This window comes from Nothoprocta perdicaria, unplaced genomic scaffold (genome assembly GCF_003342845.1).
Source record: "Nothoprocta perdicaria isolate Ctin4 unplaced genomic scaffold, notPer1 scaffold_76, whole genome shotgun sequence".
NCBI classification, from domain to species: Eukaryota; Metazoa; Chordata; class Aves; order Tinamiformes; family Tinamidae; genus Nothoprocta; species Nothoprocta perdicaria.
This window is the reverse complement of record NW_020456043.1, coordinates 2049579-2063969: the sequence shown is the minus strand read 5'-3', so window position 1 is coordinate 2063969 and position 14391 is coordinate 2049579. Positions and strand designations below refer to the sequence as shown.

Below are 14391 nucleotides of genomic sequence, written 5' to 3'. Positions count from 1 at the left end.
GGGGGGGGCTGTTAACGGCTCTGCTGAGCGCGGCGGTGTTACGTGTGCGACACGACAGCTCCGCTGTCCGCCTTCCCCGGCGCCAGGGAAGCCGCCGCTGCCGGGTCCGGGCCGTGGGAAGGGCTTGGAGAACGTGCAGAGGGGCCCGGGGGTGACTCGTGGGGATAGGAGTGACCTAGGGCAGGAGGGACGACAAGGCAAAGGGGGCGAGAGCGGCCCTGTGGGTGGTGGGGTGCTGTGGGAATAAATACGTGAGGAAACAGGCACTGGRGTGAGAGAGATCGGTAGAAATCTGCTGGATTTGAAGCAAAACAGAYTTCACTGAAGGTCTGAGAAAGCTTCCAAGGAAGAACCTTATCTGTGCAGAGTGGTGCGGTGTCTYCTTCACTGGAGCTTCAGAGAAAAAGAATCTGCCAGGAATGGTGTGGATGTTCAGGATCTTGTTCGAGTTTAGGGCTTGGAAGGAGTCTGCTCGGGTCCTTTTCCTTTCTGTTCCTTTGCTTAGTCACACAAARCTCTGCCTGGGGCTCTCCAACTTTCCCAGCCTTTTGATCTGGGCATGAAAGTCCTGGTGTGACGCCAGCTTTAGGTCAGGCGCCTCCRCAGAGCAGGAGCACGAGGGAGCGCGGGGAGCGACTCGCGGCGTCCCAGGGGGTTCCCTGTGCGGCCGAGGCGGAATGTGGACGCTCCAGGAGGGGCTGGCGAGGCTGATGGCAGCCTCTGCTCCCAGCTTCATGTCCGCCACGTTCGGGGTTTTGTCCCCTGTGAGCCCAGTGACAGTGTGGCCAGGGGCTGCTCACATAACAGGGTCGGTCCTGGGTGCCCTGGGTGCTCCCCTGGGCAGCTTTGCTTTGGTTTTCACTCTGGTAGCCTTGCCCAGAGTTGCTGGATTCTGGATATTTTGTGTGTGGGAGACTSGACTTAGGCAGCCCAAAGGGACATTGATCAAAAAGCTGCAGGAGCTTCTGTGAAAACCATAGTGAAGACAATGCMTTTAAGTTTACTGCGTTTAGTTGCATCTGTGTGGAGAGAAGAGACTGCTAAACTTGGCAACTGAAACCATTGCAAATTGTACAGAACTCAGGAATCCCCACCTGAAACTTTCTTGATTCATGGCGTGGCTTCTCCCACTGGCAATGAGCAGTGCCGAGTTCCTTTTTTCCCTTTTTCTCTCCTCTGGCGGTTCCTGCTGCTGCTTCTCAATGCTCTGTGTGTTCCGTGCCCGTAGCGCTCTGCCGAAATGGCTGATGATAACGAGGAGCTGCAGGCAGATGAAGAGGTGCCGGCTGCCGCCGAGGACAACTTTGAGCAGCTGGAGAACGACAGCCCCGCGGAGCGCAGCGGGCACGTGGCCGTCACCGACGGGCGCTGTATGTATGTCTGGGGAGGCTACAAGGTACGTTCGTCCCTGCCAAGGAGCCTCCCCACCGTGCTGGGAGTGTGTCTGTAGCTGGAGAGTGGCGCTCTGAAACAATCCCTGCCCGAAAAGATAACAGAATATTCCAGTTAATGAATTAGAATGGGATCTTTGAGGCTTTTGAAATCATGAAATAAGTGTGACCCTTAAATGCAGATCTTGGCAAACGGATAACTTTGGGGGATGCAGGTGTTTGCCTTTCTCACTGATGTTTCTGTTAGACAAGAAGGAAATGCTCGTGATTTGAAATGTGGCCTCTGCAAAGTTGTGCTCTATTTGAGCGGTGTCAGCACAAGTGTATTTTGTATGTTAATGATCATGGGTTGGGTGTTTGTCATGCTGGGGCATGTATACGCTCCAGGCAGAACCAAGCCATTTAAACAAATTAACAAGAACAAAGCTGAGCTTATTTTTATTTGATGGTGACCTCAGGAGATAAGTTGGTAGCTCACAATAAAACTTTAGCATATTGTTCTGCTAGTGTCATGTGGGGGGGAACTGCAAATAAAACTGTGGCTTGTATATTTACCCTGGTTATTCTGTTTGGAGTATGAGAGGAAGGCTTAGCTCCCTTTCGTAGGTGCTGGTGTCTGGCTCTGTTGGGAGCTTGTCTGGTCTCCAGCAGAGGCTGGAAGAGGCTGATTCCTGCTCTCCAGGGACTGCTCTGCTGGGGAGAGGTACAGGAGCGCAGCAGGCAGCAGCTCCTGCCCTGTTCTCTCTTCCACAGTCAGATCTCTGAGGGGATGTGAATGTTCAGGGGAGTCTGCTGTCCAATATGCCAGGCGTCCTCCTAATGCTGCCTTTTCTGTGCTCTTCTGCAGAACGCCCAAGTTAGGGGATTTTATGACTTCTATCTGCCCAGAGATGAAATATGGATCTACAACATGGAAACTGGGAGATGGTACAGTAAATAAGTAATTTACTCATTTTCATTTTAGGGAAGAATAGTGAAGAAGGAGAGACAGTTTAGGCAGGGAGTCCCTATGGGAATCACAGAAATTGTTGATCACCAATATGAAGTGTTTTGGGCTGCCTGGTACAGGCTATAGTTTCTGTAAGGGGTGTTTGTACCACTTGTGATTACAGTGGWACATGAATGAGAGAATCAGCATTGAGCTTTTTATTTATTACCCTTTTAAGGGGTTTTTAAATGTGTATGCAGTGGAGGAAGCTTCCACGGTCTCTTAGGCTGCAAGGAGCCTGGGGGTTGTGTGAAACCTGTGTTTCAAGGAAAGGGAGGAAGGGAAAAGGAAGGGGAGGGAAGGGAGCCAGTGCTGGAGCTCCGCAGACAGCGAGCGCCTTGCGAGGCGAAGCCGGCGCCGCTCGGCTCCTGCACGGGCAGCTTCAGCGCTGCTTGCAGGTGTCGCTGCCGCTGAGCAGGGCCTTGAACGTGGCATGGAAACTCCCATTTGTGGTCACAGTATTTACAAAGCATTGGAATAGGCAGCAAAGTAAAACCCTGCAGCTCACACAGATGTGTCTTCTTTGCCTGAGGATCTTTCTGGAATTTTCARGAATGCAAAATGCATATCAGACTGCTGAACAGGGCAGGCAGGATTCCTCCTCCATTAAAAGTGTTTTACTTAAATTACCTGTTCTCTACCTCTCTCTGAAATATGTCTTTACTGTTTTAAATTGTTGCATCTACAAAAGTATGAAAAACTTGACTGAGTAGTCCACAAAGACTAGACTTAGTTAAAGACATAGAGGTAATCTTAAAAACTTCCACCCTAGACAAAATCACTCTTCATTTTTATCAGATAAACGATTTTTAACTGTGCTTCTAGGAAGAAAAGTAAAACAGAGGGAGATGTGCCCCCGTCCATGTCTGGAAGCTGCGCTGTGTGTGTGGACAGAGTGGTGTACCTGTTTGGAGGACATCACGCACGTGGCAATACAAACAAGGTCAGTAACACAAGGCCAAATCTGCCTTCACAAGTAAGTTTCTCTTTGCAAGCTTTTGATTCAGTTTCCAAAACACAGAGGTTGATTTTTCAGTTCATTAAAATCCATCCAAAGCAAATGCATCATCTTAACAAATCACACAAGTGTTTTCCTCTCAATGGCAGGACAGGCTGGATGTCATTTCAGGGCTTACATGTCAATAATGCGGGATGCTGAACATGTATCCAGCTGCTGTGTCCTCTATAGCTTGTGCAATGTAATACTTCTACTTAGAGGCTGTATCTGTATTTCTTGAAAGCAGATAACCAGCTTTATCATCCTCTCAGCAGCCTCCCCAAATTTGAACTAATTGAAGCCATGTCCTTTTTGTGCTTGCCAAAAAGGTTTTCACTGACACAATGCAATGTTCAGCCCTTGCGTTGTTTTCACACRGGTGATCAGCTGGCAAACTTTGCCTATTCAGTGTGTTAGTTTCTTGCGGCAAGTYAGATCATGTGAAGTTTGGAGAATGTGCAAACCTTCAGCTCTGCATCATTTCATGTGGTGATTGTTCCCTGGTAGCTCTTTACCACTGAAAAAGCACCACGGCCTGTGATTTGCTCTGGCTACCGCTGATTAGAGCAGTTCACCCTGTACGTTGTAGTGCTTTGGAGATTGGAGTTTACATTTTCTGAAAGCTGGAAGTTCCTGGTGTCCACGGAGATAACCAGGAGATGATTTGTAACAGCTCTGTGGTTGTTTGAAACACTACTCTTTTGGTTTTTGGGGGAGTRTTTTACCATATTCTGAAATTGTGATTTAAATTGAATAGTTTGGACCTCACTTTTAAATATAAGCTGAAAGCCACCTGGGGCAATGATTGCAAGCAGTCTAAAGCAAACTGATTTTATAAAGTGTGACTTGCTTCCTACTGCTGCATTTCAGTTACTTTATATATCCGTACCAGCAATTGCTCTCAATGTATAATGATGTAATGTGCTAAGAAGCTGATACCATAAAAAAAAAAAAGTCTTGAACTAGATTTGTTTATTGTAAGACAATTGCTGCTTTGTACTCATCTTCATTTTATCCCATTTCTGATTCCAGATGGTAAAAATCAGTATCCATAGTTCTCTTGCTTTGGCAAAAGAGTATTTGGGGTTGGAGTCTGCAAAATAAGGACTTTTGGCTCCATATTTTGTACAAAATATAACCAGCGTTCACGTAGTTAGGAAAAATGCTTTTAAATTACTTCTGTTCCAATACATGCTAGTTAAAAGTTAACACATTAACATCAATCAGACTTAAGCTTTAAGCTAACTCTGTGGGTAAAAGAAATCTTTTTATTTTCTACAGTTCTACATGTTAAATTCCAGATCCACGGACAAAGTGCTGCAGTGGGTCAGAGTAGAATGTCAGGGGGTCCCCCCTTCATCAAAGGACAAACTTGGCGTGTGGGTTTACAAAAACAAGTAAGGCTCCAGCAACGAAGTCACTAGAGCTCTCCTTACGCGCGCCTTTAATCGCTCTTGGTCTTGTCGCTGTCGTGTCTTTTTGTTTGAGCAAAAACTGCCAGAGGACTCTTCGCCCGCAGCACGTACGTGCTTCAGGAAAATGCTAGGCTTGTTGCCCAGCCAGCCCTTCGAAGYGGTTCAGACCCTTAACCTTTGATAAATGAGAAAACCTCACTCCTAATCGGAGTACGTATGCGCTGCAAAATATCCATGTGAGTCACAGTCCAAAATAGAGACTCATCAAAGGCAAATTCTCTACATTCTCAGGGCATTACTTTAAAGGTACTGCATCCCAGTTGCTTATATCAACATCATTCCTCTTAGCAATTGCATCTGGAGTTGATCTTCACATACAGCTATCCTCAAATTCTGGGTACCATGCAAAAGGCAGTGTTTTTGTCACACCTGGTGGGACAGCTTGTCTTTCTTTGACTGGTCAGGAATGGGAAACCGTTTTAATCTAARGCTGTGCGTGGCTCTTCCACACGATGAGCTCAGGGTGTTTGTGCCAGTTACGCAAAGCAAGGAATGTGTTAGCTGAACTCTTGTTGATGTTACCCAATTTAATGYGTTGGGACAGCGTCCAAGAGGTGCCAAGAGGCCGCCTGGCATTTCAAGCCTTGGAAAAGATGATGAGGAGGAAGATAAGGTGGGCGAGCTGGTGGGCAGAACGCTGCTGCCTCCTTGCCCCTTTGTTGAGCTGGGGCAGCGCCAGCTCCCAGAGGGAATTTCTCAAGCAGAGCTTGCCCTGCCCAGCACAGRCATCGGCTGCCTGTTGCTACAGCGGGTCTCGGTTGTGTCGAATTGGGCTCCCCCGAGGCAGAGGCAGTCGGGGTGCTGGCAGCTGCTGCCTGGCCCATACAGGGTGATTCCGATGTGTGAGGCACCTGTGCTGCCTCGTGCATTGCATGTTGTGCAGCACTCACCATACAGACCCCGRGAGGCTGGAAAGCGCCTGTGTTGCAGCCTCGCAGCAAGAAGGGTTCCTGTTTCCATCCGTGCAGTGTGGGGGGTTCTGTAGCCTTGTCAAGGCTGAGGGTTTTTTTGTTCCTTTTTTTCCCTTGAGAATCATTTTAGACGTAAATCTGTTGGGTTGGAGCTGTGGGCTTGTGCTTGGTTAGGCAGTGCAGACAGTTTCCTGGTATCTTATAATTTAATAAAACTTTCTGGCAAAACCATGCCATTCGTTGCTAATAAGCACTGAACTGCAAACATTAAATGTAAATTACATTTTAAAAGAGCAGCAAAATCACGTAAGTGACTGATTGCTCACAACAACAGAGCAATCGCCTGAGTGACTGATTGCTCTGAAACAAAACACAAGCGCAAAGAAGAAAACTCTTTCCTAGGCAGAGAAACCAAACGGGAGCCTTCGCGGGCCGCGCTGCTGGTCAGGGCTGCTGCCCACGGTGCCCTGGGCTTGGTCCCKCACGGGCAGAGCTCCCCTTCCTCAGAGCCTGCCCTCCCCCGTGTCCCTTTCACGTGCCCCCCGTGTGCTTTTCCTCTGCGTTTCATGGCAATAAACCCAGGTTTTGGACTCGGGGGGGGAGGGAAAACATGCGAAGGGCTCGGAAAGGGCAGCAGGGGGAAACAGCAGCGGCTGCTGGGTGGGAGCCCCGCGGCRGCGCCTGAGCGCGGTGCCCAAGCGGCAGCTCCCGGAGCCCGCGGCGGGAGCAGAGCTTTGGAGCCCGAGGCCTGGGGAGGCGCTCCGGGGGTGCAGGGCAGCTCACGGGGTGCCYGGGGCCGGCAGCGTAGCCTGTCAGAAGCAGTGGAGCCAAAGGGGCTTCCCTTGTTTTCCTGGCTTGTGTCTCATACAGCCTTTACATAGCTTTAGTGTGTAGCAGTGAATGTGGTTGCAATGAATGTGGTCGCATTTCTGATAATCTCAATGCCCTTCTGTTTCAGGCTAATATTTTTTGGAGGCTATGGTTATTTTCCTGAAGGGAAACAACGAGGAACTTTTGAGTTTGATGAAACCTCTTTTTGGGTAAGCAATCGTTTCCCACTTTGAAATGATTTCTGTTTAAACTTCAAATCTAATATTCAATTAATGATTATTATACCTTGTTTCTTGTTGGATTTTAAAGAACTCAGGTCTTCCTAGAGGTTGGAACGATCACGTACATGTTCTGGACACTGAAACCTTTACTTGGAGCCAGCCTATAACCACGGTAATGACTGTTCTCATGTCGGTTATTCTGTGTTGGAGCTCCTCAGAGACGTGCGCGTTGTCTGTCCTGCCTCTTGTCACCACCTGTGAGAATGAGCGCGATGCTTCTGGCCCGTAGCTGCTCCGTGTGCCCGGGCCGTGGGCAGCTCCGAGCCTGCCCGTCCGCAGCCTCTCTTCCTGCCATTCTTCTAGCAGAGATGGCGATGGAGCACGAGGCACGTATCTACRCCCAGAATAGTTTTTTTCTGTTTTCCTGCTCTACCCTGCAGCCTTGTTGACATGTTGACCGTCTCGAGCTGCTGTGTGAGCAGCTCTCGGGTGCCCCTTGATCCCTTCTTCAGGATATAAACTAGCTCCTAATATCCGGAGCTACAGAATTCCAGGGCTAACTAAACTCTGGAACTCTGACTGAACTAAACCTGCCCCCCAGGTCYTGTCTACTTGCTGAAAGTGGGAAACCAGCCTTTTGTCCTACTTGGTCTTCTCATCACGTCCCTTTTCGCCTATGGACCTGCTTTCCCCCATGGTTTTGCTCTCCTGGGGAGCTTGCGGCAGTGCAGCCCGGGTCCCCGCCGGCCTCGCTGCCGCGCGACGCTCCGGCCTGTTGCGCTCGGTATGGGGCTGATGGAAACAGCCCCGATGAGTCTGTTGTAATTGCAAGCAGAGGCCGTTGAAACGTCCCTGAGTGCTGAGATACGGCTGGAATTACAGCCACGGACATGGGGGAACTGAAATCTGAGATAAAGTGGCCATTCAGATCATTGAAAAATTCTGTTGTCCTAATACACGCAGGACTGAAAAATACCTTGGAAGCAGTTCTAGGAAAGATATTGCTTAATGGTTCATTACCTCATTGTCTCGATTTCAGTCTGAGGTTTTCCGTGTCTACCTGAGCCTYTTTTAAAAGCAGGGTTTATAGCTTGCCACTGAAAGGGCAGGGGGCGAGTCCTTCCTCAGTCAATTTTCTGATCTCCTGTTCACCAAGGACAGCAGCTTTCCATCCGCAGTGTGACTGGCTGCATGTTTTCCCACCCCTGCCCATTAGCAGCCTGATAAGCCTCCCTGTAGCTCAGCTTCTCCTCGGCCTCGTTGCAGATCCGCAGCGCTGGCCCTGGGTGCTCAGCCCTGCTCCCCTCCTCTGCAGGTCTCCCTTCCTGCTGCTGCTTTATCACATGAGCTCCCCTTCTTACCTCCCGTTTTCTTTTCCAGGGTAAAACTCCATCGCCGCGAGCGGCTCATGCCTGTGCTACAGTTGGGAACAGAGGCTACGTATTCGGTGGCAGATACAGAGTAAGACCCCGACCCAGTTTAGCAGTGGGGTCCTGAACCCGAGCAGAGTGTTTGAACCATCATCTGCTTTATTGTAGGAGTCCAGAATGAATGATCTTTACTACCTAAATCTGGATACGTGGGAGTGGAATGAAATGTAGGTACTAAAGCTTGAGCTCTTTGGGGTTTATAGCAGCGTGTAACTGCACAGGAAGGGGATTTTTGGGGATGGGTTTTTTTTTGGCGGGAGGTTGTTATTTCTAATCACATTAATAAAGACTTAATGAAGTCTAAGTGATCAAGCAGAACTGATCCTCCCAGCCCTGTTGCTGTCGGGAATTGCTGGCACCGCTASGAGCAGCCTGGCCGCGCGGGGCGGTTGGTGTCTCAGTGAGCTGCCTTTTGGCAGCCTGAACAAACTAACTGTGCTGGGGCCAGAGGCTGCGCGGAGCGGCTGCGGCGGGCGACTCAAATACCCGAAAAATGACCAGAGCAGGAAGAAACAGCGACGCTGTCCTGCAGCGTTACCAGTAACTTGTGCTGCTCTTCCTCACAACAGCATCACGCAAGGCCTGTGCCCCGTAGGGCGATCCTGGCATTCCCTAACACCGATTTCCTCGGATCATCTCTTCCTCTTTGGGGGATTCACCACGGACAAGCAGCCCCTCAGTAAGTCATTCCCAAGGGTCTCGTGCTGYGTTTTGTCCGAGCACAGGCCGCAGCAGCCCGGGTTGCTGGGGAATCAGCCGGGATTCTTGCTGGATTCTGTCTGTGCCCTCGTGTCACTGACCTCCCCTGGCCGGCAGCTAAACTGTCACCGCGGAGTCCCTGATACCACTAGCTACAGAAATGCAGGTGCTCTAGGGTGCCCCTTGGGCAGGCTGCGCGCGGGCAGGGCCCTCTCTGCCCCCGTTTCCCCCTCCCTTTGTTCCTGCAARGCCTCTCTTCACAGAAGCAGCGCTGCAGGGTTTGCCCTGAGAAGCTTGGTTGATTTAGTAGCAGTAATATCAGAGTATGTCGTTATTCCAACCAATACGAAAGAGCTGATGGAATACTGTTTGTGCTGGGGATTTTGTGGGGTGTTTTTTTAGGTGACGCTTGGATTTATTGTATCAGCAAGAAYGAATGGATACAGTTTGAGCACAACTACTCTGAAAAGCCAAGGTAAGCTGTTTGCTTCCCGGGAAACACAGAAATCGAGCAAGGGAACCTTTCCTGCTGGCACGACAGGGACACAGCACAATCCTCTTCACAGCACTGACCAACACAGTGCCTTCACTGAGCAGCTTCTGCCCAGGCAGTGGTGCTGTTTTGAGCATAAGCACAGCAGCGAGATTAACGCCGCGCGTGACCGGTGCTGGAGAGAGGCTTTAACTTAATCCTTTGTTTGCAAAACAGCAGGAACCGCAGATGGGGCTTTCGGCTCTATCCCCGGCTGCAGCGCCCGGTGCTCCAAGCTCTGCGTGTGGCGTCGGGCAGGGCAGGGCAGCTGGGGCACTCAGTGCCTGTGACGGAGGGGATGGCCCCGCATTTTGCACGGTCATTTTGCAGGGCRCGTTTTGCACAGCGCATTCTGCACAGCGCGTTGCTGCTCCTGCTGTGTCGGCCCCTCGGGGAGCTGGAGGGAAGGAAGGGGCCGCGGTGCCAGCGCGTGGGGCCGGGGCTGCTGCCYGGGAACCTTCCTTCTCTCCCCGGCAGCTCTTCGGGATGAGCCAGCGCCGGGCAGACTGCACCTTAACTTCCCAGCGAGTCCCCAAGCTGCGTTTGGGGCTGGAGGTCTTTGTGCTCGGTTGTGTCAACGTCTTGCGTTTGCAGGTTGTGGCACACRGCCTGTGCCAGCGAAGAGGGAGAGGTGATCGTGTTCGGGGGCTGTGCCAACAACTTGCTCGCCCATTCCAAAGCGGTGAGTTCACGTGGAGCTTTCCCTGCGCGTGCAGCGCAGCCTTGCCGCGGGGGCCAGGGATGCGCGCGGGCGCTGGGCTGCTCGAGGGAGCGCTGGGAGGCGGCACAAGCTGCGCTCCGAGGGGGAGCGTGCGGCCGCCTCGCTAGGAGCCGGGTCCTCGGTCACCGCTCCGCGCTCCAGCCCTCGTCTCCCCCAGCCCCRCCGCGGAGCCCGGGGGTGACGGCAGCCGCSTAACCCCCTGCCCCTCTCCTTCTCSCCCGCAGGCTCACAGCAACGAGATACTGGTGTTTTCTCTGCAACCACGATCCCTTGTAAGGTAAGAAAGAAATCTGTAACCTGGCTGCGTGTAGGTGACTAGCACAGGGCCAAGGGCAGAGCTGCTCTCTGTTCCTGGGACACTGCGGAGCATTTTTGTTCCTTCAAAGAAAGCTCGAAGAAGCTATTTCCTTTCCTGGKAGAGGGAACAGCACCAGCCAGTTAGAAGAGCCACTGGCAAGATTCCTTTCCTAAAGCACCCACTTGGTACYGATGAGGATGAGGCCAGCTCCGAACTAATTAGCTTTAAATAATTGGCTTATCTCTCGTCCCCCCTYCTGCTCTCCCTGCCCAGGCTGTGCCTCGAGGCCGTCATCTGCTTCAAGGAGATGCTGGCCAGCTCCTGGAACTGCCTCCCCAAGCACTTGCTGCACAGCGTCAACCAGCGCTTCGGCAGCAACAACACCTCGGGCTCCTGAGCGCGCGCGGCCCCGCCACGCTGCAAGATGTAATAATTTTACCACGTGTGGCAAACATTAAACTTGTATAGATTAACTAGTGTTAGCAGCGTAGGTAGTTGCTTCCTGCCTTTTAAGTTGCATGTGAATGGCCTAGAGAGAACCTATTTTTGTGTAAAGATGTTTGCAATAAATGTATTTAAGGCGAGTGCAGCTGGAGCCTCCTGCTTGAGCTAGAACTGGCTCTGGGTTTGTCTAACTTGAAGGACATGCGAGGGGCAGCCCCAGGCCCGGAGAGAGGCAGCACGGGTGTGGGACGGCCGCGCTGCAGGGGCCCAGGCCCGGCCAGGAGCAAAGCTGGGGCTGCGGGGGCCGGCCACGGCGCGCACAGAGCGGCKGCGCGACAGGTCCTGGCAGCGCTGGTGATGGTCAGGGAAACAGCTCTACAGAACCCTGTGTAATCAGAGTAGCTCAACTGTCCMAACCTTCAGGTGTTGAAGCGTCGCTGCGGCTTGGTTCTAGTTTGTCTTTCATGTTGTGGAACTTGAATTGTGACCCTTGGGGAGCAGCAAGGCTGCCCTGGCCAGGGCAGGAGCTCGAGCGGCTGCCTGAGCTCCCTGCAGCCCCAGGCCCGATCCCAGGCCTGGTCTAGGGAAGCAGCTCTGCGGGGTCGGCGCCTGCCTGGGGGACTCGGCTGCAGCGCCATAGCTGCGGTTGCTGTGGGAGGGGGGGGTTAAATCACATGTAAAATGTCCTGAAACTTCAATAAAAACGTTGACTTGTACAAAATGCCTCCAGGCTCCTAATTCCTGCACCAGTTCCTTTTTTATGTTTGGGCTACAACTGGAGCCAGTGCTCAGGGTCCTGCAAGCCCCTGTGAGAGCAAAGAGGCCCCTCAGCTCCCTGCGTGCAGGAATCCCTGGCACAGCAGGCGGAGCCGCCCTCGGCCTCTTCTCTCCTGCCTCCCTCCTCTTCCAGGGGGGCAGGAGTCACAGAGCAGCCTTCGGCCTCACCTGCACCATCCTCCCCAAATAAAGGGCAGAGCGTTTAGCTAACAGCAAGGGCCCGTTTGCCCCAAATAAGCAGAAACGCTGGTGCCTTTGCTGCAGCAAGGCGCTCAGCACAACCTGCCCAGCGCGCAGGGAACGCGGCCTTGGCCCCCCCCAACTCGAAGCATGAAAGAAAGAGCAGCTTGCGATGATGTCGCCGGCCCAAGGGCAGTAATTTACTTGCAGGTTTTCATGCCACGTGGAGCAGGTAGAGCTGTTGAGTCCATGAACGCAGCAGGCCGGAGCTGCTCCTCCTGTGCCCGCTCCGCGGGGCGTCGCTGCGTCCGTCCCGGGGGGCCCTTGGCCACAGCTGGATCTCAGGGCAGGAGCAGTGGTGAGTGGGAACAGGAACCACGAGCAGCGACGGCTTCACTTCTTTTTCCTGTTCAGGAGATTCGGCGCCGACACCTTCACTTTGCCAGGAATATTTCTTGACAAGTCGGTATCCTGCAAAACAGGAAAAGGTGAGAAATGGCAGGTAATGGGAACATGTAAAAACATCCTGTCCTGCTCCTGCTTCCAATGTGCCCAACAGTGCTTCCTGCTCGGAGCGGGTCTGCCCAGTCCCTGCACAGCACCCCAGGCTGCGGCAGGGGCAGCTCCCACACACTGGGGCCGTGGGACGGGCGGCTCCGCCAGTCACAGGGCAGGACCCGCTCCCTGGCACCCGTTAACCAGGGAGCGGGTGTTTGGGAGGGAGTCTGCGGCGCTGGGTGCCCCCTGGGCAGCTCCAACCGGGCTGCTCTGGATCGGACCTGGATGCCCCATCTGCCTGGGCCAAACCCTGATCTCCCTGGGCCCTGGGCTTTCCCTGGCCTAGGAATTGAGCCGTGGGAATTTCCCTCCCTCGAGGCCTTTCCCTTCGTCAAACCTGTTGTTTGCATCGGCAAAGACCTGGCCAGAAACCCAATGCCCAACGACACCAGCGGGGCTGAGCCAGCATGACCGGCCCAAGCAGAGCAGCTGCCYGAGGGACACCGCACACGGCAGGGGACCGGGCCAGAGCACCAGGCGTTGGGGACATATTCACCCCCCAGAGCAGGGGCAGCTGTGAACTGCCTTTCTGCTGCAGCACAGGGTTTTTTTCTCCCCCCACAAGAGAAAGTCACCTTCACACTGCGAAACAGATCTTTTTCTCTTGCAGTAGCTTCTTTAGATTGCATAAAATTATGCAAGGCAATCTTTGCAGCTGCAGAAACAGAGACAGAAGAATTAACCAGTGTCTAAAAGGGCGCCCGCTCCAGCAGGCAGAGCACAGGGAAGGATTCGGGTGTCCAGCACGGTACCTTTGCCCTTCTTCTGGGTGCCTGGAGTGAGCTTCACTTTGTACCTTGCAAAAGAGCAGGTCGCTGTGAGTCRTGGGGCAGGTTCCCGCCTGGGCCAACCCTCTCCCCGCAGCGCTGGGACTCACTTGTAGTTRGTCATGGCCGAGTAGGGGGCACAGATGGGCACGGCGAAGAGCAGCAGGTCCTCGGGGTGCGGCTGCCCCGTGAGGGCGCCCAGCAGGGCCTGGCCGTCCTGCGCAGCGCRGCGGGATGAGCCCCACGGCCCCCAGCGCCGTCCCCTGCTCCCCGCCGCCACCCACCCCCAGGGCTGCCTCCTGACCCGCCAACAGCTCCGAACACGGAGGTCGCATCGCTCAAATGGGATGGATCGGAGCTGCAGCTGAACGAGAAGCGACCTCCAAACACAGCGGAATCTTTGCAGGGGGACCAAAGCCCCCCCACCGCTGCAGACAGCCCCTTACCTCCTTCATTAAAGGAGTTAAAGAAATGAACTAGTTTTCAGCTTTGGAGTACACCCACAGTCTGCAATTATGCAAAATAGATCGAGCAATTTTGTAAGCGAATAAATTTCTAAATCCAAAAAAAACTCTCATCTTGCTTCACACTCCTCCAGGCCAGGGTCACCACTGCTGCAGGATACAAAGGCCTTGCCAGGCAAAGACAAASGACAAGCTTCCATGCAGCCACCCCCTGGCTGCTATAGGGGAGATGTGTGTTAAGCAGGGGATGAGAAAAATCAAAAGTTTCATTTTTTTTCAAAGAGCGACAAACCTGGGCTGACCAGTAGGTAGCAGTATGTGTGACGTGGGACAGCGATGTTGTGCTCAACACAGAACCTCAGAATGGCTGAGGTTGGAAGGGACCTCTAGAGATCCCCCAGCGCAGCCCCTGCTCCMGYAGGGACACCCAGAGCACGGGGCACCCGGGCGCATCCCGGCGCCTTGGGAAGATCTGCAGAGCAGGAGCCTCCGCAGCCTCCCTGGGCAGCCTGGGCCAGGGCTCGGGCACCCTCACACCAAACAAGTTCTTCCTCACGGCCACACGGAGCTGCCTGGGCTTCACCTTGTCCCCACTGCCCCTTGTCCTGTCAAACACAGCCAGCTCGGGGCCATCCCCACACTGAGAGCCAGGCTGGAGCCTTGGGTCCTGTCCCCATGGGCTGCGCTCAGGGACATCGAGCGGGGAC

General features: G+C 53.2%; 2 protein-coding genes across 2 annotated transcripts in view; one reads left to right on the top strand and one right to left on the bottom strand.

The window, feature by feature from the left end:
* Nucleotides 1-743: 743 nt before the first annotated feature.
* Nucleotides 744-11161, top strand: KLHDC2 (kelch domain containing 2). Its single transcript, XM_026051520.1, has 13 exons — nt 744-1396; nt 2239-2318; nt 3205-3322; nt 4658-4773; nt 6721-6802; nt 6903-6986; nt 8195-8275; nt 8353-8411; nt 8814-8923; nt 9346-9418; nt 10070-10157; nt 10421-10473; nt 10768-11161. Exons 1-13 carry the CDS (start codon nt 1241-1243, stop codon nt 10889-10891), a joined length of 1224 nt encoding a protein of 407 aa, XP_025907305.1. The 5' UTR covers nt 744-1240; the 3' UTR covers nt 10892-11161.
* An 895-nt stretch (nt 11162-12056) lies between these two features.
* The window catches only part of NEMF (nuclear export mediator factor), a 28055-nt gene continuing 25720 nt past the window's right edge, over nt 12057-14391 (bottom strand). The window contains exons 31-34 of the mRNA XM_026051500.1: nt 13331-13437; nt 13206-13249; nt 13029-13108; nt 12057-12366 (exon numbers count right to left, since the gene is read on the bottom strand). Of these exons, the coding sequence (XP_025907285.1) occupies nt 12289-12366; nt 13029-13108; nt 13206-13249; nt 13331-13437 (309 nt within the window). The 3' untranslated portion in view covers nt 12057-12288. The remainder of the gene's footprint in view (nt 12367-13028; nt 13109-13205; nt 13250-13330; nt 13438-14391) is intronic.